Source organism: Rhodnius prolixus, unplaced genomic scaffold (assembly GCF_049639745.1).
Source record: "Rhodnius prolixus isolate KJV_2025 unplaced genomic scaffold, Rpr scaffold_5, whole genome shotgun sequence".
Taxonomy (NCBI): Eukaryota; Metazoa; Arthropoda; class Insecta; order Hemiptera; family Reduviidae; genus Rhodnius; species Rhodnius prolixus.
The window spans coordinates 9,446,954-9,471,189 of NW_027411624.1; the positions used below are offsets into that span (position 1 = coordinate 9,446,954).

The 24,236-nt window shown below is 32.3% G+C and overlaps 1 protein-coding gene across 5 annotated transcripts; it reads left to right on the forward strand.

The window, feature by feature from the left end:
* Positions 1-270: 270 nt before the first annotated feature.
* Positions 271-24,104, forward strand: LOC141458205 (uncharacterized). Of its 5 annotated transcripts, none has more exons than XM_074135921.1 (6): positions 271-408; positions 7,970-8,124; positions 11,545-11,673; positions 17,700-17,808; positions 20,195-20,539; positions 23,727-24,104. In XM_074135921.1, the coding sequence occupies exons 5-6, from the start codon at positions 20,227-20,229 to the stop codon at positions 23,951-23,953; spliced, it is 540 nt and encodes a 179-aa protein (XP_073992022.1). In that variant the 5' UTR covers positions 271-408; positions 7,970-8,124; positions 11,545-11,673; positions 17,700-17,808; positions 20,195-20,226; the 3' UTR covers positions 23,954-24,104. The 5 variants fall into 5 exon arrangements, with proteins under 5 accessions (XP_073992022.1, XP_073992024.1, XP_073992023.1 ...); XM_074135923.1 differs by having other exon boundaries at positions 11,545-11,668; XM_074135922.1 differs by lacking the exon at positions 271-408 and adding an exon at positions 7,620-7,707.
* The last annotated feature ends 132 nt before the right edge of the window (positions 24,105-24,236 follow it).

The following is a 24,236-nucleotide window of genomic DNA, read 5'->3' on the forward strand; positions in this document are numbered from 1 at the left end:
GAATCATTAATTACTATGGCATACCTGGAATGAGTCAACTATCAAAATTTACAACATGAACATTATGTATTCATTACGTAGAGTAGCTACTGACTTGTTAATGAAACTAAATAAATAGCTCAATTTAAATTGTATATGTATAAATATATATAATTCTTTTGTTTTGTTGTTCAGTTTGATTGCTTAAACAATTTTGTTTTTTTGGCATAGGATTAATTACTTCTACTTTTTTTTTTAAATTACAAATTGTTAATAACTTATTATTCTCAGCACGAAAAGAACTCACATCCTTGTATGGGTCCGGGAGAAGAACCAGGCTTATCTGCAGGCGCGGACAGCACATACAACACAGACGTTAGCAAAAGTAGAAGGGCGTACCTCATTGTTTACTGGAACATCAAGATTTTGGTAAGATTACACAGAAATAGTTTATTTGTGTGACTAAAATAATTATTTTTTTAAGCGTGCAGAATGTAGATACATGAGCTCGACACGAGCCGAAATAGGGTGTTGCTTCCGCACTAGTAAAGATAAACTTCTGCACTTGCTACACTTAATATTTTTCTTACGATCAAAAAATAACAAAGAAATAGAGTTAAAAATTGTTTAAAGTACAAAAAAACCTGTAATAAAGTAAACATTGGTTGCTATGATAACACTGGCAAACAATTATCGTATCATAACGATATTTTCAAATTGAAGTATTTCGTATACTTTAATAATAAGAAAAAACATCATAATTTGATTTAATAAGTCAGGAAACCAGTCAGCAATCCATCAGTTCGGAAAATTCTTGATGCAAAATAAAAATTTCCGCATTCGTAACTATGTGGGGAACACAGACTTTCTGTACTACCTTTAGAAAAATTAGTTGTCTAGTGTGAAACACTGACATTACCTCAGTTTACGTAATACAATTTTCTTGTAACTATTTTGTTTGATAAAACGAGCTGTACATTTTTTTCAAAGTAGTACTTCTGCTGAGCATTTCTTTTTAAGTTGGAATTTTGCTATGATCTAAAATCTGATCAGTCAAAAAACGCAGATTTAATTGATTAGGTTTTTAGTGAATAAAATGAACTAGATTCTGGAACTATAGTATTGTACAATTAACAGTCGTAGACTGAACGCAGTGTCATCGACCTTTCTTTACCAAATAGTTTAATGAATTTTACCACGCAAATATTTTTTGACTATTTTGACATTAAAGTTAGATACATTAAAATAGGTATGAGGCATAGTTGATTGTTAGTTAGAATGCAGCGTTCAAGTTGGGCACATAAAGAGTTATATGTTCTTAGTGATCGTGACAAGACTAAATAAACTGTCCAGGCACAAGACTTTACAGTAAAAACTCAACCCAACATGTAAACATGTCAGAATAGATAAAGGTTACACTTTTATTGTTCAATTCAATCCCATCCCATTTTCTAAATTTATTTAATGTCTCATTCCTTGAATATTTCTTTAATTAAAATTTGTTGTTAAAATTTTTGTTATTCTACACAAGTTTAGGTATAGTAAATTTAACGTAACTCTGAAGGATGTGTTTGAATAAATTAACAATTTTTTTGTTATTGTTTGTAAGGAATGTAGATTATTTTTACGACGCACTTGAGCTTTTAAAAGAAATAAGTTGAAGACGTTCAAGGAGTATAATGTCAATATGGGATCATTAAAGCCAAGTAATTACTGTTTATCCCCTTAAGAACCCCTGGGGTAACTGAAACCTTCTGTAGTAATCCATTTGCTCCAAAGATGGCAGCAATTCCAAAGCATAATAATTAGTAGAAATGGTAGTGGGAAAACTCCAGGCTAGAAACAGCTTCCCTAAATTTACTTTGGAATTTTCTCAAAAAGACTCCTTGCAACACTCTAGACTTTGAAACAGATATATGGAATAGATCTGCCAGCAGATATCCTGTAGTAGTTTTCTCATCAAGATGAAAAACTCTTATCTTTGTGTGTGTCTGCGTGTTTCTTAGAAGTGTTCTGCATTTACAACCATAATAGCCCATTTTCCTGGTACCAGGCGAGACCCATATTCTGAAGAGAAAATCTAGAAAGAGCGGAGAGCCAGCACTCTGCTCTTCCTAACTCTCACTATCTATTCAAGAAGATGCCTCAGTAAGAGGATAGAGCTGGCATTGAGGAATAACCACTCCCAGGTGCCAACACGACTCCTCCTCGCCACAACCCAAAGTAAAAGAGGAAAGTTGGCACAAAGAGAAACCTGGTTTCTGCTACCAACAATTTCTTCTCCAACGTTATCCCAGGAAGCCTGAACTCTTCTTTAACATCTACCAGGCTCCCAAATAAAGAAGAGAAGAGCTAACAGTCAGAAATAATCATTCCCTAGTGCCAATACACCCTACTTCATTGCTTTTCCCACAATCCTAAACCTCAAATTCAAAATTGGGGAGGTTCTAACCTTTTAACTTAGTTCTACATCTGTTAGCCTACCCACGCTCACTTCGAAATCCCAAAAAAGAGCAACGAGCCCCCCATCAACCGATTCAAGAGAAAATTACTCACAGATTCCTTTTAGACCTGGCCCTAATTATGTAGTTTCTCAGTAAATAATACGTATGCCTTCCTAATTCCATTGTTTTTTTTTACTTAATTGGATTGTAATAAGTTGGCAATGACGAATTATACATTAAGATTCGATCTACTGCTAGCCTGAGAATCCTTGACGTCCTTCGCATTTATCAGCCGAACATTTCCGCCGTAAAAGCGGGGAGGCAGTGCCTATGGTGGTGGAGGGAGTATAATCTCGCGCAATTCTTTTTTAGCATTAAGAAGAGAGAGGGAGAAAATAATTTTAAAGTTCTCTTTATAATGAATAGACAGCGTGAAGGTTATTTAACTGTAAAAAAATGTTTAAAAAAATAAGATAAAAGTGTATCATCTTTTTGGCAAACTATGCCCTTGATAGTAATTAATTTTGAGAAGTAAATTGTGGATTATTTGCAATTATTAATTATTGAGATAGATTCCTAGGCCTTCTTTTTTTTATAGTTAAATGTTATTATTGAATGTTAACTATTATTTTAGGAAAATTCTATTGAGGGCAGTTGTGGTAGATATGCTGGGTAGGTTTTCCTCTGTAGAGATATTTCATTATAATATAAATTTCGACCTTCCATATATTACGTAGGGCGACTAAATGAGTTCCTAAAATTCCAAAATAGAAGGAAACCCTCTCAGTCGGTTGGTAGTATCACTTACTGAGAGATTTTACACATTATTGAGATTCTATTAAAAATGGTCTCTATTATTTTCTTTAAACTTCGTAATAAAATTCTTGCACTTATATCTGACTATAACTTTTATTTAAATAATGTTTTAAAGAGATTTTGTTTTTTGAGGCAGTTCTTTATTATTCTAATGTACGGTATTACGAATTATATAATGTGAGAAGGAATCAAACAAATAAAACATGATACGTTTGAAAAATACGAATTAGAATAAAAGATATAGGTTAGGACTTTAGGAATTGCATAAAAGAAATTCGTGTTAATGATCTTACCCCATTTTATTTTTAACTTTATATTTTCTATACTTTGATAAAGATCTCTGTTTGAAATTGTTCACAATTTTGTGGAGCGGTTTTGGGTTGTAATGCTTCTCTCTTTAGACTTTTCATGATTTTGAAACTATAGCGAATTCAACTAACATTTATTAAAAATTCAAGGTTTTTCTAAAATGCATACGTTAGGTCCTTGTCCTTAAGTGAACATCGTGTGAGTATTCACCTAATTTTGCAATAAATAAAAAAAGAGAGTTCATTATCAGTTCAAGGTCTAAATATGAGTTCAAAATCTTACTAGATTAGTCTTGACAATTTGTTGATAAGAATTAGAGGCAATTATTCAATTAATTATCAATATTCTTTTGTTTTAATGGTTTAACTCGATTTAGTGGCAAAGAAAAATTATATTTAAACAAAAAGAATAATGTAATTTTATTACAATGAACTAATGAAAAAGTTTTAATAATTGATTCCTGGCTGTTTAAGAATGGATGGCATGTTAAATGAGATCCTAGAATAGAATGAATCATTCTTTTACATAAAGGTATGTCTCAAGTCAACTCGCCCACTTTGTCCATTCAAATCTAATGGTTGAAATTAAAAAAATATTATAATTAAGAATTAAGTAAGCTTAGTCAATAACATAATCTAGCTAAGGTTTAATTCTAAAATTCTAAGAACATGTGTATAAAAATTGTAAAATTATCAGAACTTTAGTCGTTACTTCATTAATAAGAGCATTATCACCTTTTATTGCGCTAAATAATCCTTTCATGGGGTCAAAACCGTTTTGCGTCAATTCTCTGCGAAGGGGCTGAAGAGAGGAGGAGAGTTGGCTGGAGATTTAAGTTCCATACTAACCTCTTAGGTGAAGAAGTGGACAATTATAATTGGAACTGATGACCCGTGTGAGACATAGTTTAAGTCGAATTCTCTACATCATACAGATTATCTCTGATGCTGGATGAAAATCCGAACTGGTAAGCGATACAATAAACATGCATGTTACGTCGGATAAAATAAACTATATTATCCAGCACAACGAACCTACTACCTTTTCAACATAAAAATTAGTTTCAAATAGTTTGTGCTCACTTATGTATGTTAAGCGTACTTACACGTAAATTTTAGCTTACCCGTTACATTTATATTCTAAGTATTAATATCAACATTTATAATCTAAAGCGGCAATTATATGAAATGGAATCTTAACGTTGGCTTCTGATTTTTTTTTTTTTTTTTTTAGATTCTCTGCATTTAATTACAATTCTTGTTCAGGAAACCTCAAAACACTTACTACCGATGAAAAATCAATTTAAAAAATTAGCTATAATTTCAATTTTTCTTCTGATTTCAGTCTGACTTGGTCCACACATCAGGAATTCGTTTTCTTTGTTTACTCTTTCTCTTCTTAGGTACACACACATGCATCACTCGATGATTATATTTTCAACATCTAAGAATCTTGTATTTTAGTGGTAATTCGTGATAATACCAAAGGAGATTACTGAAACTTAGTAAAACTAAACCATCAATATCCATTAAAAATTCTAAGATGAAGAGATCAAATCACCTAGAGATAAAAACCCATTGGTATCTCTCTCCAGTTGTAACAGTATTATCGTAAACTGTTTGGTTATAGTTCTTCTATTACTGCTTATTTAAAACAAACCCATAAGAACAAAGGCATTGCAAAATGATCAAAATAAATAACCATTAATCGAAGCTGTAGAGTAAACTTATTATTCATTTAAAGTGGGTATTTCGCACAAGGATACCATAATATTCGATAATTGTAAACGTTCTATTTAATAAATCAACAGAAAATGAAATATTTGTTCTAAAGTAAGAAACATTAATACTCAACAGATATGTTATATAAAAATCTACATTCTACAGTTGACCTTTAAAAAAAATATGTACATATAATAGTATAAAATAATAAAATTAAACTTATTATTTGTACATACCTTAATATTGAAATGCGATGCGATCTGGCAAAACGTTGGAACTCTACTGGCAGGATATGGGGCAGCCCCGCCTATACCTTTAGCAGGTCGTGTCATATACAGTGAAAGTTGCCTGGATGTCTCAAAATCATACTGCATGCTCCCTTCTCATTAATCATAGACATATATGTAAGCTCAAATTATTCTCTGTGTGCAGTATTTTTTTATAATTTCTTATTGTAGAATTACTTCTCTTATTATTTACTCTTTTAATTCGTAAAAGAAAGTAGTAACAATTAAGTTGGTGATCTTAGATTTTAAGTTTACCGGAACTATACGTTTGGATGTTCTCTGCGCAAAAAAAGTTTTTTTTCGAATTGAGCTGGGTGTTTAAAGAAAATCATTGATGTCATTATGGAAAAAGTCCCGTAGAAGAGAAAGAAAAATCAATTGAATTAAGTGGTACTTTCGATTGTGGAATAATTTTCAAACTTGGAATTTCATCAGCACATTTTTCTCTTCTTAATGAATTACTAGACAAATGGAACCTTTCTTTAACTGGGATGGAATGGTGTTTTAGAGGGAACCCGATCCTCAATTTTCCCTTGAAAGAAGCTACCTTAAACGTATTTTAAGTTTTTGATGTAATGAAAATCGTTATAAGCATTTTCGATAAAATCTCAAAAAAGGGTAGAATCTATTAAGTAAATTAGTACTATAGATTGAAGTTATGATTCAGCCGGATCCTTTGGTGAGATCCTATCGAAATATTAGTTAGTTTCCTGCGATTATTTAAAAACCACTTTTATTGACTTAGCGGACCTTAAAACACACAACTTAACTTATTATGGTATTTGTTATTGGAACTCAATATATTATTAAAATTACAAATTTAAAGAAAATCTGTCAAGAAGAAGTCCCAATTTTTTTAATACACTTTGTAATTTCAGCGATTTTTGTCAAGAAAGTTTTTTATCAAGTTGATTTAGGAAAATTTTATTGTGTAATTTAGGTTTAATGTGTGTTAGCAACAGTTTTTTGTTTTTGTTTTAATTTGACGGCGCGTCAACTCTTCAGGACAGTGAGCTGTAAGAAGCTTGAAGGAAGAGAAAAGAGTTTATTTATTGGACTTTCTCTGACTCTTCTAAGTAAGAGCAGCTAATGGTTTACAAATTGGTCTGGTTGCTCTCTGTTACTATGTGTGTATCTATACATTTTAACAATGAATATGCAAGTTCTTTGTCCGTGTGCCTGGTTGTCGCCTTTTAATCAATCTGCTTTTTCCTTTCTTTGTTTTTTGATCTTTTAGCAGATAAAGTTTTTGCCCGTGTTGGTCCGGGCAAGAATATAACTACTGGTGAGTAACCAACCGTATGTCTGCTTGTCGTAAGAAAGCGACTATAAGACCTGCTTGGGCATTCCTAACCAAGCAGTCCCTTATCCAGAATCCTTGTCCTGGTCGCTCTTTTTTCTTTGTCCATTTTTCCCCTCCTACTACCCCTGTTCTTACGGATACATAGGATCCGTGAACCATGGTGAAGGTGACCTCTCTAAGGGACTGGCACCCAGACAGAAATGCTCCTGGTCGACCAGGTTGGATTTCGCTATGGACCAGCTCCTCATTCGAGGCGGAAAACCATGTGTTTTTCAACCAAAATGAAAAATCACCTCAAAAATGTAAAATCGCCAAAATGATTGTTAGAAAATATATTTAGCACAGGATTTGCCTCTTCAGTAAGAGGATTGGCTTCGTCCGGAGTATAAAACAGAGTAGATTGCATTCTACTGTTTCTTCTTAAATAATCAGAAGTTGACTCTAGTTAAGAATTTTTTAAATTGGGCCACCTTCGAAAATGTCAAATTAATTTTCATCATATAAATATCAGCTTTCTAACAGTAAGGGAGATATCTAGTTTTTGATTTTTTATATTATAATGTCGTTTTAGCTAAATTTTATATCCAACTTAAAAGTTTCGTGTTCTATTAATTGTAAAAATACGTAGATAAATATTCTAAATTATTATTTATTTTTTATTTTCATATGAAAAATTGATGAACCCAAATAGCCCTCTTAAAAGATGTTTTTTTATTGTATAACCTTCCGTATTGCTTTTTTCTTAATACAAACATTCTTCATCATAGTTAAAATATGTATACCATCTGTTTATATATGCAGTTAATGAACGCATAACTGAACTGAGAATGAAATGAATTAAACAAAAGGTAAGCCTATCCTTTAATGTCTTCTAGAATACATAAATCATGTATTATTGAACCTGACAAGGACATTTTATAGTGAATTACATTTATACATACATTCTTACTTTATTTAATTTGATGGTTTCTTTGTGTGTTGATAAATATCTCAAGTTCAAGGTAGAGTTTGAAATAGAAATTTGTATGTAGATTACTGAAATCTTTAGTTGTACTAAAATTTTGAAAGCAAAACTGAAATCAATAACTAACATCTTTTTAATATTTTTAGGCCCGTTGCTTGGAGGCGGTTTCGGTTACAGAGGTTCCACTGAAATAGGCTCCTACAGCGATTTCGACCTACATTGCCACACATTTTCTTCAGTACTGTTGGAGTGCTAGCCAGGGAATGAAACCAGTTTCTGAGGAAGGCGATTTTAGAACACAGTAAGCTTGTTTTCTCTATACTTAAAAATTCACTTATATTCATTTGTTTTTTTCCTCATTTCCTAAATTCTAAGCGGCATTTAAATTTCTATACTTTTTGTGGTAACAAGTATTTTAAAAAATAACTAAAAATTGGGTGTTTATAAAAGTGCCACTTCCCTTTAAAAAATATTTGGTGTTTATTTCACTAACGCGTCTCGGATTCGAATTTCACTTATTGCATGGATTTTAGTGTTTGCCTAAAAATGAATAGAATTATGCTACTTGGCTCATACTCAGACAAAAAAGGTTTTTATTTTTATACATTTATTTATTTTTATTTTCCCGTGCTAATTAATGTTGCAGTTGTTATTTTATTCTCTGTCCAAGTAATCGTTCTTGCCAACAATGAAGGCAACCGGTATTCCTACTGATAATAACGAATGTGTATATTGAATAATTATGAATTAAATGTATGTACATTATGCTTATGATACATTATTTATGATTGACAAGTATTTTGTTAACAATTATTGTTGAATATCTGGATAAAACTTGTAATGTTAATGCTTAGAGAACAAACTACTTCGTCGTCAGAGAATTTAGAAAAACAACTTATCAAATTTTCAATTACTGGGTACAAAAAACTCTGCTTTCTCTGAAGTTATTTTTTCTGTACAACTTATCTTCCAAGTAACTAATAATAATAAATTGCAAGTAGCTTGAGGTTCCGTATCACCATTAAGATGTTCCGGTGAACTTAAAATCTAAAATCTCCACGATTGCTCTTGATGATCCACTTCTTCTTATAATAGACAAGAGAATCGAAAAATTCGATCAAGCCTTGGGGCTTTAATAAAGAAAACCACTAGGTAAATATATACTTGCCAAGAATGACCTCTGAACTTTCTACCCTTAAAGAGGTTATCTAACGATACACGCATTGACATTTACCTCCACCCGTGTAGGTGTCTATCTAATCTATGAATAACATCTACTGGATTAAACCAAACAAAATATAGGTAAAATAGGAAATTGTCGTTGTAACATTGCTTAAAAATTGCGGGTTAAGTAAATTATATTTTAAAGAACTCACCAATCTGTCCAAATGAAAGGTTTTATTTGTTAGTTGTTTTTTTTTCTCAAATAAAGGTGGACCAAATATGCTTATAATAGATAGCAAAATTTATAGAATAACTTTTTGTATAATAATGAGAAAACATCACAGAATCACAGAGCACGGCCCGCAAAGCTAAGATGTATAGTGTTATAACTGGGTTCGATTACCGTACTAGGCCTGGGATTTTATTTAATGATTAATAAAAGAAATTATAGTAAAGTACGTTAACTAGTGTCTTCGTCCCCGACATCTAATTAGATAGTTGGACTTAAAACCTACTTAATTACTTTCCTTTTTACGCATTACGCATTATCTATAGTAACTAAATTCATGTAAAAATCTGATATTCTCACCCGACTGTCCCTTATTTTACACGACTATTCACAAACACCACACTCTTCAAACATACATATATTTCTAACATTTTTCTTCATTAATTTTTGCCCGTCTCAGCCCACATATAACAAATTTAGAATTTGTAAGAGATTTCACATATGATTCTGCAGCAAATAGATTTAGAATTGAAATAGATTCGGTTCTCTTATACATAACAGCAACCATGAATCATTTGATATTGATAGTCAAGTGTAAACGTAAATTACAAAATTTGAATTGCTATTTCTAATTCGGAACAGATTTAAATGTACCTCTATTAGTTAATGGATGTTCCCAGTATTGGCGCCGATTCAAGATCGTAAACTAATTGACTATTGCTGTCACGATGTTGTATAGATCGATTTCTTTTTAATTAGATTTAGTTGATCTTGCTTCAAGAATGTCTATAACACGCGACTTGATTTCTCAAGATTTTACAGAAAAAATGTAGTTAATGATATTAGTTAACTAACTCTTTTCTGTTTTCACTTTCTTTTACTATACTAATGAAGAAAGGTAATTGAGAATACTTTGCTTTTCGGTTTAGAGTTCCCTATTTTTGAGGTCCCTTAAGTTCGAAAAAGTGGGCTTTTAACAATAGTCTGCGCGCCAGAGATTTATATATTTATTAATTGAAAGTATATTTCAAATTATGCATATAATTAGAATATTATATTATAAAATACATGTATTGTTACAAAACGTCACAACATAATTCTATAAATATTTTCAAATGATTTATTTAAATTAAAGAAAAGTAAAATGAAAAAACTTATTAATTAACTCACCTTTTTTTAAATTGAACACAAGAACATTTTCTTATCACAGTTTACGTGATTAAATTTTCTAAAACTTACAATTTTTACTTTACTAATTTAATTAAGTATTATAGAAGTTCATTTTAAAAAAAACCTTTCTCTCAAAACCAATTTCAAACTACAAAAAATCTGATTACAAAAAAAATCACTCTACAAAAAATCATTGCTGGCCAGTTATTTCCTTCTTTATCTAAACTTTTAGTTAAATATTTAATCCTGATTGGGTGATAAGACCATACAGTAAATTTAAATATAATTTTAGTGGAAAGCCAACCATCTTTCTCGCCAGAAGTAGTGCCCTTAATTGATTTTTTTTTGGGAAAATGTTTTTAATAAATGATTCAGAAGTGTGTTGAGTTTAAAGCGAACTAGGTTTTTGTTTACTTCAGGGAAACAGCAAAGAAGTGAAAAATTGATTCAGTCAACTAGCATTTCCATTTCGCTGATTTTGTTCAAGAACTTGTGAGGGCTGTTAGTGGCGCCTAAAACAGACATCAAATGTGTAGTTTTTCGTTTTTAATTTATGCTGACCCCACCCAACAATCAAAACACATGCATAGTGAGAGAAATTAGAAACCACTTTTTTTTTGTGGGCTCAGAGGACTACAAAACGAATATTACGGTTAAAACTTGATACTGCAAATTTGAAACGATTGTAATACTTCATTTTAGCTAGTATCGCGAGAGAAAGTATAGAAAAGAAAATAATTTTCTCTTTTAATTATGCGATTTAGAAGGCTTGCCTCAAAGTTTTGTTCTCCAATTTATTACCGTTACAGTAGCATTAATTTGGTTCACGCAAGTTACATAAACAGTTCGTATTTTTTAAAAAAATCAAATTAAAGTGTAATGTATGTAAATGCAAAAATAAATTAAAACTCAGAACAGCGTTATGCAATTTACTAGCAGCGGGAGGTTGCTCTCGGTTACCTTGAATTTTGTAAGTAAATCACATGGTAAGTAAATTAGGATAATATGTGGTGTTGAAATTTAATTTTGTCTTCAATTAAAAAAAAGGTTTAAGTCGGGTTAATGAAAAATAAATAAAACATAAATGGATTCTGGATTGTAAATATGTTTACGGAATTCCAGTTATCGATTTAAGTGAAGATATATCTTATCTTACAGGATCTAGGAGGGTGCAGTGAACAGAATGAATATTTAATCAAGAAATGCCGCAGCTCCGGGTACCTTCAAATAGGAAAGTGCATAATTTAGAATGCATCTCCACGCTGCAAAAGGAGCATAAACAGTTAGGTACATTTAATATATGTTAATGCATTTAAAATAATGAATTAAATGGGGGGGTGGTAGAAATGAAAACGAAAGTTTCAATTAAACGTGTAGAACTTGAGGAGGTCTAAGCCCCAAACTTTATTGTTGTTTACTCTAGTTATTAATTTCATTTTTTGTTTTTTGATAATATAATTTGTGCAGTATAGTAACAATGCTATTTTAACTTAACAGTAATTAAAATAACTTAACAATACTACTTTACACTTACTAAAACAAAAATTTTGAGATCCGCACTCATTAGACCTTCTTTTACCGTTTTAGGTTATTAAATTATCACTATGGCACTATGGTTTTTAGGTTATTATCGATATGCATGGTACGATTAACGATACATTTAGAAATATAACATACAGATGGATCTATAACTTTTATTAGAACAATTCTTCTGGTAAAACTATGTTTGAGTATGTTGAGGAGAGATGGGTTGAAATTGTCATCTAGTTTGGCAATTTGGATAGTTTTAAACATGTTTAAAAAAATCAGAAGCCATTTGTTTTGTTTTCAAAAACAAAAAAAGGTAAATCTCATTAAAAGATAAATAGCTGTATTAGGCAATCACATTACATTCCCAGTAACATTTTTTTTTCAACTTCGTAGATTTTAAAATTCCCATGGCAATCTGTAGGCCCCCATTATAAAACGATTCCCAACACGTATTCTCTAGTTTCCGGATTACATATGTTTTAGATTCTTTTTCTATTTCTCTTGTTTCTCTTGTTTTTTTTTTTTTTACTTTAGGGTCCATTAGTATTGAATGGCAATGTGCATTAGAACAATACTGGGCAATTTTGGTAGGTTTTTATATACAGTGGAGTCTCGGTTATCCGTCTATTCCAATTAACCGTCACTGTCCTCAGTATTTAAAAATTAAAAAAAAAAAATTATTTTAAAAGAAAACTTTTTAAACATTTATTTTAAGTGTACAGAAATTTTAAAGAGTCCTTTAGCCTTAAAAAAAGAACAAAAAACAAAAAAAAAAGAATTTTTTTAATGCGGGCTCTAATTTAAGATTAGTGACGGTCACAACCCCATTCAACGCAGAGTAAGGATTTTTTCCTTTGTCTTTTAGGTACATACTGGTGTCCATCATTCGACAGTTTGTGGGTTTTTTTCCTAAAAAGATCAACCACAAACAAAACCGCCCACAAAACCGATTAGATGTCGCAGGCATTGTATTCATTAATTTTAATACACAATAGAATGAATTGAATAAAGAAAGATACCTGACCTTCAAGACTTGAGCGTAAAAACGTATAAAACATGTATACCAGTTAAAAAAAAGTTTTATACACGTTAAACAAAAGAATCTGGAAATTTTCCTGTTTTTTTCCATTATCCGTCTATTCGACTATCCGTCACGTGTCCGGTCCCGGTCATGACGGATAACCGAGACTCCACTGTATGTACATATGTGTAAATGTTAGGGCTCAAATCGGTTTTGGATAACACAAGGTTTTCTTTCCTAATGACAAATAATTACCTTCGTGCTAATTAATTTTTCTTGGCGGATTTTATGTGATCAAGGTGGCTTAAAATATGTTTATGGTATTTATTATTTTTTAAGAAATTATATTAACGCAACAGATTCATGGATTTTTGAAAATAATAATCAATCTAGCATTCATAAAGTTAATAAAATCTATTATTCTCTATCGTAAAATGCGAAATTCAAAATCAGGTCTTAAATGTAATCTAGGCTTTTCTAGAGTATCCCTTTCCCCTTAGAATGTTCTTAACTATGGTGCAATAACAAAAAGAAGCACTATGACAGTTGTCTTTAAAACAATTTGAATTAATAATTTAAGTTCGTCTTAGATCCTTATTTCTATCACTTTTTCTTAGAAATAAGTTTAATTTTAACGATAGGACAATGCAATAATTTAATTTCTCAAGCTGGTCACGAAGATCGCTGAGCATCAACTCCAATGAACTCGCTTGCATCGCACAATTTATATTCAAAACATTTGACTGCAGTATCGTACAGATTTAATTGTACTAATTCCAATAGTATCTGTGATATAAATGTGATCATTCATCGACTTTAGATTTTTATTTAATACAAAAAAACATTAGATTTTAAATTTTAGGTCATTGACCATTTTTTATGGGATTTCCTCTAGCAGAAAAAGATAATTGGTGTCTTATAAAACAAGATTAACTATAATGTTTTTGCGGGTATGGATGAGATTTGTGGGAATACAGGTTGCGAAGTACTATGATGGGATTATTTTAAGAAATCTTTAAAGCTGAACACACTTAGAGAAGCTAAGGTATGTAGCTTCTTCAAAGATGTTATGTTTCTAAACGCCTCGACCAATATAGGAAAGCATAAAACGGAAAGAAACATACCAAAACGACTTATACGGCCAATATGCACTATTTCTCACCGGTAAGAATAGGTTGCCCAAAGATGGACCCATTTAGAAGACCCATTTCTTTTTGGGCTTGACAAAACACATGTTTAGGGATGGGAAGTGAAACGCGCCCTACTGTTTTAAAAACAAAATGCATATAGAACATTTTGTGCATTTTGTTTTAAAGTGCATAATGTGTCTCGTTAATTGATCATTGATCAATTTATAGATTTGCATTCACTTTGTTCTTCCTTGGTCTATTTCTTTCCATCTCTCTCGTTTTTTGATAGTTATCATGTAGTTCTTAGCGGTCAACATGGTTTGTACCTTCCACTGCTGGTGGATGAGATTACTTACCCAATTAATTACATCTTCCATCCAGGCTCTCTAGAGCTGTACGAAGAGCTGCGGAGCCGGAGGAAGTAATAATAGACGAAGATAATTATTCTTTGGTCCAATATATCCATCTCTTTCGATTCCTTTCCTGTAGATATATATTTTAAAACCAGAAGATATTTTGAAAACATATCAGCTTGTAATAATCCAGGAGGGAGTTTCAGGAAAATGCTGAAAGGGCAAGGATAACCTCTAATTGATGCCAGTACAATCTCAGTCTAACACTCTCCTGAAAATTAAGAGAACCTGAATCTCTAGAGAAATGCTAGGAAAGACGGGGTTGCGGGAGTCAGGAATAGCCTCTTTCTGGTGTCAATTAATTCTTCTCTTTTTTTCCAACTGCCTTCCCTCAAAGTAAAGATGGTTTTTTTACACACCTCTCATTCTCAAAGAGAAAAGGTGTTAAGTTCAATGTTACCAGAAGTTTACCTCAATCCCGACTGTAGGACAAATCCTCATCCTGTCTTTCTAGACAGCTCCTAGAAGCCCACGAATGCACTTATGTTATTAACTTCTGTGTCCTAACTTGTCTAGAAAAACATCTATTTAGGCAATATAAAATATCTTAAAATCGCTTTAAAAAATATTCTGATAGATGAAAAAAACAACTCACTAATCTAAACTAATTAATTTTGCTTCTATTTTAACGCGAAGAAGCTCCAAGGTTATTTTTGTGAAATTGTAAACAACTTTACAACAGTTTTAAAAATTGTTGTCTGTAAAAATAATTTCAAACATTTAAACACACAGTGTTCCTGGAAAGACCCAAGATTTGTCATCCAAAGCCGGATTTAGTTTATTAAACATTTCATTCACGCAGGTTATTTGAGTGTATTCCTCATTGGATGAAATATATCTGTCCTGAAACTGACATGAATTTTCCTCCTTTGTACAAAAAGTAGCTGTACAACAAGTTTTCTGTTGGTTCCTGTGGCTGCTTCAAATTTAGGTGTAAAAGTATTATTTCATTTTTGCTTCAAATATAAATTTTCATCAAAAAGGAATGTTTCCTAAACATTCATTGGGTTGATACATAAGTTCATGTTTTATTCAATATAAAGCATTAATGTTATAGCTAGTATTTCCTTCATAGTTCTGTGATGAATGCCTTTATTTTGGCAACCTACTCAGCAAATATATTCTGGAGATAATTGTCATTGTTGAATCCGAGGATTTCATTAGAGAGAAAAAAAACGAATAAATGTAAAGGACGAATATGTGGAACAGTTTAGTTTGGGGGAGGATCCCCCATTTGAATCCACTTCAGACGTTTGCACTCCATCACTGACTTTGATAGAGAAATAATTTGTCAGTGCTGAAATCTGCTGGGCAATTTAGAACTTCGATTATGTGTGAATTACAGCAAGGGACTCCCATATTTTGATGAGAATTAGAGGGACGTCTAGCTAGAACGATGTTTCTCTTACTTTCATAATAACTAACTTCAATAAGTTTCATTTTGCAGTCAATAAACAACAAGCCTTATTACACTGCTGTTTTAGATGGTTTTCTCAAATTCCTATTCCGAATCCCTTACTGAAACAAGACCAAGTTGATGACTCTCTTGAATTCAAGGTTGAAAATAAAAGGAACCGCTTAAACAAAAATGTTACATGGCCGAATGAAGATTTACGTTTATAAAATGCTAGAGAAGCATTTTTTCGACGTTGAACCAGCGATTAATTATAAACAGTTTAAAATGGATCGTAAATATGAATTAGTCAAAAAACTTGCCGAAGTTTAAATTGCGACGAAATTCATTTTAAAAATTCCATATCCATACCTTTTGTCCCATTGTAAGAAGTACTTCTTATGTCTACAGAAGTACTGTGTAATAAATGCAATTAAATTGAAATTGAAGGAAGTAAACTGATAACATTTCAGTATTCGTTCCTCGTTTTATCTTAAGAATCGTTCCCTGACCACTATTTACAATTCGACGGAAATTGGGGTCGGACTAATACATTAAGAACATAAAACGATTGTCCTTTACTTCATATACCTGAGGGGCCTAATTCCTTCTTAGATAGTGCCAGATACTGCGAAGATTTTTGGGTGCAACCAATATAAAAATCATTGAACTGCCATATCTTAATACTCCAGCTTTAAATGATTTTTTTTAGCCCTACTTAAAACTCAAATCAATTTTAGGTGCGTTAATTTCATTCAAAGAGGAATTCGAGAATTATAAGCTCTTTAGTGATTTTTATTTTTGGGTCATATCTAAGGTCATTAGCGACCGGAGCCTCCTCGGTGCAATGCATACTTTCGACAGTTTTTCTTTCCGCGGATAATTGTCTTATTTGAGAAGTGCGTCATTGTCTAAATCGGGGACCTTCCACTTATTCGTGTATACTTTGGCAACTGAGCTGATTCCTCCCCTCTCTTATAGATTCCTAATGGATAGCTTGAGGCATTTCAAGTTGTGGAAAATAAAACCTTAAACGGGCGCTAATTACAAAATTTTTTCGAATCAGATAAACATTTTACTAAGCATTCAGAGTTAAAAGAAAATCATCGAATTTATAATTATTGAAGAGATTTTTCCAAGGACATGTTTTTGTTGGGCAAAAGGGAAAATGGCGTAACTCTTCCCGGAGACTAACCTTCTCAAGTCATCCTTCTCCCAAGGAATAAAAAGAATGGGAGAATTTAACATCATTACTGTTTTAAAGGACTGCAATTTTCCAAGAAACTCATGGAAGCGATGGAACGCACTACTAGTTTTAACCAATTCAATCCAATTTATTAAGCTACCAAAATTCGTAAATGTTACAGTAAATAATTTCCAATTCTACAAACATTCAAAAATAAAACAGAACTGACTACCTGAGTTTGTACATGTTCAGAATAAACTTGATCTATTATTATTACAGTTGTGAGTAAAGCTGTGCTTAGTAAAAACGTCGAATAGAAAATATACTTTAAGTTTCCCGCAAGTAGATTTGTATAAAACTTGCTTAGTGTTAGTTAAATAATTAGTATTCTATGCGATGTGGCCCTAGTGGTGTTAGTTGCATTGTCTGCTGCACTCTGCGGACGATTCCTTTGTCGGGTTCTCAAGCAGTGTTTGCCGTATTTAAACATTTCTGTTTAAATTTCTATTCTTAACTGTATTCTTCTAATTATTTTCTAAAAATAGTCTCAACAAGATGATAAAGTTCCAATCCTGAACCCTTTCTTCAAAACATGGGCTATAATTCTGGAGAAGTACTTAAGAGTTCATGTCTGTTCAAGGTCTGTTGCTGTCAAGCCCCGACATTAACTACAGGCCTTCGTCCAGCAGGTCCTCAATCTTGCCCATCAGTTGGAGAAAATAGGATTTGATTCTTCCCTAATGAAAAAGGTAAGAAATTATTTTGATTTTTTTTGAGATTGTTTACGGTCGCTAGTATGGGAACTTTTTTATTGGGAGCATATCTATCGGACTAAAAAACTCGCAGCATTTTGCAATGCAACTGAATCCCAAAATTCTATGGACGTCACATAGTTAACATTTTTCACGTCCAGGTTTTTCCCATGCATTCTTAGAGAAGTATCGACCAAATACTGCATTAACATTTCCTCCCTACCTTGCGACAGCAGTCAAGCAGTTTTTAGATTATTAATTTCTGGAGAAATACTCTGATTAAGGTCCCCTGAGTGTGAAATGTAGCTATTACAAATTGATTTTTATGTGCTTCATTCTGTTTTTGAGTGTAATCAACATAACTTATAAACGGATAATCCCAGTAAGTTTAAATTAGATAATTGTCATGTCAAGCACCTCCAGAGGTCTCTACAATAATTGGTCGTAATTGATTATTTAAGTAAGAAACTTAATAATCAGTGGCAATAAATAAAGCTGGCGTGCTAAAAATTAAGAACTTTCATTTTAAAAAAACTAGGATAAAAAAACATTCATTAAAAACAAAACTTTGAATTTAAGGAACCTCAAACTATATATTCCCTATTAACCTTCTATATCGACAATTAGATACGATTGCAGTACTTCTTACTAAAAAGAGAAGAAAAACGAAAATCCGAATCAACTTAGACGCTAAAAAATTGTCATAGAGTTTTTTTACACAATAAATTTTACCCCTGAACAGTATATGTATATCTATCGAACAGACATTGCTAAGGATTCGGGTGATACCATTCAAATGAGATATTTTGTATGAGAAACATGTATTGTGTGCATCTTTATTGGTAGAACTATAAATATCTAGGAGTGCTTGTAAATGATCAAACACATCAATTTAATGATCATGTTAACACTTGCTGATTGTTGGGTTTATAATGTGAATGTAAATTGTAGTTCAATTTTTATTTACGATTTTTGTTCGATTTTTATATTCAATTTCTTAAGTAAAGCTTTTTAACTTTATGATCAGAAACAAGGATTCTTCGAGTTAGTCTACGTACGGTCTGGATTGAAAAAGGAGAAAAATTAATGCAGTATTTAGCCTATTTTCTTTCAAAATACCGAAATGTTAACATTGAAATGATCGAACAATTGCATGGGTTTTGATCGCCCAAAAGCGACTTGCCTTGTTTGAAATAAAAATACTACTTGGTGCTAAGTGGTTACCAAAACATTCCAGAATCAACTACATTGTCTCATATTCTTGCTAGGATGTCTCAGTATTTCTCAGCAGAGCAATTGTTTATGTACATATTGTACAAATATAAATATAATATCTTCCATTTATTTATATAAAAATATTCTGTTCTAACACTCCAGAATCACTACAATTTTACTGACGAAAGTAATGTCTTAATATATAGATGGATCTTCATTTAAATCTGGACAAATTCTTTTTTCTTTTGTTTTAGTTTTACTTATTGTTTTATTTTTACTCAACTTAATTATGAATTAAATATACAACTAAAGTTTTAGTCAACAGTATACAAATTTTGTTATGAAACTAAGAAAATATTTTTTTCTTTTTTATGCGGGCTTTCGAATGCTAAGGGGTTCCTGTTTTAAGATCAGCTGAGTAAGACAGGCAGAACATATTCTCAATGAGTATACGAGAATAAAATCTTATATTCTTGGACAAGTCTATCTCTGAAAAAGGATAACAATCTAAAACATTATTTTGTCAGGAATTTTACTTTATCTACTCAAGATGATCTTAAGAATTTTTCTTGGGAATGAAACGGATAGGGTCAACGTTTTTCAAATTTATATTCACCAGCGATGTATCCAAGATGAATACGAAGTAGCAATCATTTCTGTTAGACTTAGAACTGAGTAAAGAGAAAGCAGTCTCTGATAAATCAATATTGATCCGGATGTAATATAGATATAGTAAACAAGAGATTAGTTTGATGTATTTTACTGAATAGTTTGGTAGGCAGTTGTTCTCTTGATGGTACTCTTAATGATCGAAAGCACGTACATCACTGCCGCAAACCTGTATGAGTGTGCCAGGTTGGGCCTAGTGCCAGGCCATTCGCACTCTGAATCTAAAGCAGCAGCCAGGTTTAAGGTGGGGGTCTTAGGTATAAGATGTTCAAGAAAACCATCCCCAAGTAGTTACAATTCTGTTTACCATGATCTTTGTCAACGCGATCATTGTTTCGGCATTAGCTACAATAGCTGCCTCTTTTCCATTTGCAGGTAAATCTTAGCTCTTGAGTTCTTTGTACGTACTTAACTTATCGTCGTTGAAGGTAAATCTAAGAAATACTAATTTAGTTTCTCTTACTCTTAACATAATGTTTTTCTTTTAATTTTTTTTTAGAAAGAGGTAGAAGAGACCCAGGAAGTCGAGCAATGACGTGGAGCGGTTGGATGCCTGGCGGTGGGATGTCAGTATTTGCCACTTCAGCTGATGATATGTGGAGTCAAAGTGGATTAACGCCTCCTCTATCAACTTGGCAAGACCAGGGCTACAATTGGAGAAACGCGCATGAACCAGAGGATAGAAAATTATTTATAGAAGAATCTGGTACGACCACTATCAAACCTTTTGAAGATGATGATAATTTTAAATTACCACGACGACCTTTTGACGATGCTCGAGATAGGAGGCGGTACAATAAACCTAGAAAGTACGATGACGAAGAAGATGACAAGAAGTATTCAGGTAATAACGTCCTTCCGTAGTAAAAAATTGAAATCAAATTATAGAGATCCCATTGTTTGTGGTATTAGTTCATCATACCTTGAAAGGGAATGTGAACTAGTATTTCTTTGGAATATTGGCGTCCCTAGTCTCCTCGCCCCCCAAAAAAATAATACACAGGAAAAGGAAATAGCCCAATGGTAGTGCGCGAAGACAGGGGTTAGAAGTCATTAAATAACCTTAGAAAATTTATTTCTTCAAACTTTTGCTTCTCACTTTCGGACAAGCGTTACAAGAAAATCTGCCCGAAAGCCTGCTGTATTGCGGCTTCTAAAAGTCCTACAGACTTCTTATTTACAAGATGCGATGTTGTCGAAACTTATTTAAAAAATATAAAAAAAGAAAAAGAAAGTAAATTTCGAAGCCCCCTAAGATGTACTTAAGCTCTGAGTTTTGCTTTACGCCAACTTACCTGGCGCACTCAGTACACTTTGCAGGACAGCATACTGTAAAAGATCTTATGGTGCACACTAGGTCTATTCAACACAAAATGGGTTTGTCAAAATTTGGTTTCATAACTAAACAAATTAATGGACTTGAACAGAAATTCTTGATCTGAATTATTGAATAAATATTTGTCTGGATTAAGCTGCATTAATTTATAGGATTAGTCTAAAATAATCTTTTGGTAAAGATTGTTGCGCTCCAAAGCAGATAAAAATTAAATTTTCTTCTGAAAATTTTAAAAAGGAAATATAATGTACTAAGTGTTTAAGATACCTACTTATGATATCTATTTACGAGTACGAAATACCTACTATTCTGAAGATTGATATTTTTGGTTGTAACTTGAATTCGAAAATTGGACCGCAATATTTTAGTTACTAGTATTGAAGGTAAACTTTCAGCTGAAGATACTGTGCAATGTATCCGATAAGCAACTCTCAACCCTCAACTCTAATTAAGCATTGAGCGGACTTTTGTTACAATTTTTGGCTTTCATCTCTCTTTGGTGCATTGCATTGTTCTTAGTAAGAATTACATGGTGTACTACTGTATCAGGATTCTATTTGTTACACGATGTAGCTAGACACATTTTGCCTCTCCATCTCACACGTTCTTTTCTACAATACCTTTCCTTTAGAAAACTCTCTTGATGCTAAGTTCTGGATCAGTACTGAACTGTTCGTAATAATTGTGCAATCTATCCCGCACGCTTTGTGATCCCTGCAATCCAAACACTTCTACTGTTTCATATGTGCTGAACATGGATAATACAATCTTCATTCTGACATTCTATTGCGTACGGTTGCAATTCACGTCAACCAATAAAAGCTCGATTGTATGAAGCACTTTGAAAATTTGGCTAATTACAGCTGGGGATAAACTATGCGATAACCTTAGGCGACTGTTTCCATTAAGCATTTAAGGTAGATGGATGCAAGGGAATGGGTAAGCATTCAACTTCTTTCTTAAATGACCGATGTCTTTCTTATGTTTTTCTGGCATATCGTTCTCCACCAACTTTTCACTGAAAGATATTGTATCCATTTGTTATTCATTGTTTTTCATTTTCAAATCATAAGTACCACTTAGGTTACTCTTTCGCAGAGTCCTTTAGTTCCTGACATACTGTTACGATAACATTGTCAAAATTAAATCCATTTTCGTGATTTAAAATTTCCAAATCTACGTTTATTTTGGTCAATGTGGCTGAACATTTACCTGCGCCCCAATCTTTTGTACCCATTAGGTGCAATAAGGCTTGCTAGTCACCATTTCTTGGTCAATTTTCACTTTTGCACGTTATTTTCGCTAATTGCCTGCACACTGTGTTCTTCATAAAAATGTGTATGCTTATGTAAATTAGTTTCATCTTTGTTTTTCTCTGCAAGAAGCGGTGATAATTGGCGCACTAAATTTAGGGTGTTTGTATTTATTGAAGTGAGCTAAGTAGATATAAAATTTCTTTTGAATGTCAAATTTATTCTATTAAATGTGAATCAATGTTGCACTAACTCTAGAAGCAAATGACGCATGGTCCACGGAATGATCTTTTGGATTATATACATATATACGTAGACAAAACCAATAGGCATAATTTCTGGACAAGTTTTAATTGCGCACAATATGGCTGGCAAATCATTGATGTACATATTTTGAACACCGGATTTTATTTAACCTTGTTAAGGGCAATCGTGTTCAATCATTAAATACCAAGATTAAACGTGGCCTTTTAGTTTTTAATTCAGTGATAGTCTCTAAATCTCTTGACTTCAACTATCTTAAGAGCTATTGAAACTATGCACTCATAAACAAATTGATTAAACACATTGTTAGAATAATTTGTTCTAATTTATTTCAATTTCATACAGCTTTGCATGTTTTCCTAGGCTTCTTTCGTTTATCGTTTTTGTTCTTTAATTTTTTAATTTTTGTTCTTTACAAACAAGATAGCCTCTTTCAACCTTTTTCACACCTCTTTCACTTTCTTCGAAAGTGCTATTCTTAGAAAGAGAAAGCATTTCGATCTTGTAAAATTTTTTAAATAAAATTTCCTTTGGGAATTCACATTTTGATCTGATGTAAAGTTGTGTGTGAGTTCTCACCAGATTTTTATTGCATCTTGACTTATATTTAGGAAATATATGCCGCTGATTTGAGAGGGACTTTGCCTCTGTTAATGTTTAGAACTTCACAAAGTTTTGCTAAGTTAATAACAATATCTTGCTATATTGAGAAAAACATTGAGAAAAAGGAACATTGGCGATATAATTTTAGATGTAACCTCGTAGCATTGAATTTAGATTAGGTACATTTAAATTAGTTTTGGTTTTGCGTTCTAAGGAATATGTATGTTATCAGTTTTCTGTATGTTAAGGGATTCAACAATCAGCTTTTAATATAACTATCGCAGTGTTACAGTGAATGCAAATGTGACTAGACTTACTTAGGTTTACCTATGAGTTCGCTAAATTTTGCTTTCATTAATTTTGCTTACATTAACTTCGAGCGTTAGAGGGTTGGAGTGTATCTAGTGTAATGCTGGGACGCCTTCGGTACCCCTGAGCCTCTTAAGAAGTGGATTGTTCCTTTCTTCTGTGGCTAATTTAAGAGCTAGTTTTAATTTAAATAGTTGATACTAAAGAGGGAAGAAAAAAAAGGGGATATAACTTACCAAAACAATTTACATCTATTTTTTTTTCAGGAAGTAATGCAAATGCTTCATTCAACGCCTGGTTTCCTATAATGCTAGGAATGTATCCAACAGAGTCAGGTAAGTCCTCGAAAAATCATAATTACGGAGAACAAGATGACGGTAGGAGTTTGGCTGCCATAGCGAATAGTGTAAACCACGGACGAAGTGGGGTAGCCTCCAGCCACGCGGTCGTCTATACCGGTCAACCTCGATATAACCATCAAAAGTCATACTGATCTTACATACTGGTCTTCTTTTACAAGAACTGCCTTCTTATATATATTAATTATATATAAAGGAATAGAATAATATACTTCCTGTGTTGTAGTCTAAAACGTTTTCTATAAAAATGTTTTTTGTAAAAAAAAATAAATAAATAATTAGTTCCTAACTAATTTTATTTAAAAATGATAAGAAATATTTTTTTCTTAAGTTCAGACTGAAAAACAAAATACTTTTATCAAAATATTGCTTTCCTAAAGTATAGTGATGTCTTCAAGGAGTGGTATTACAGAAAAT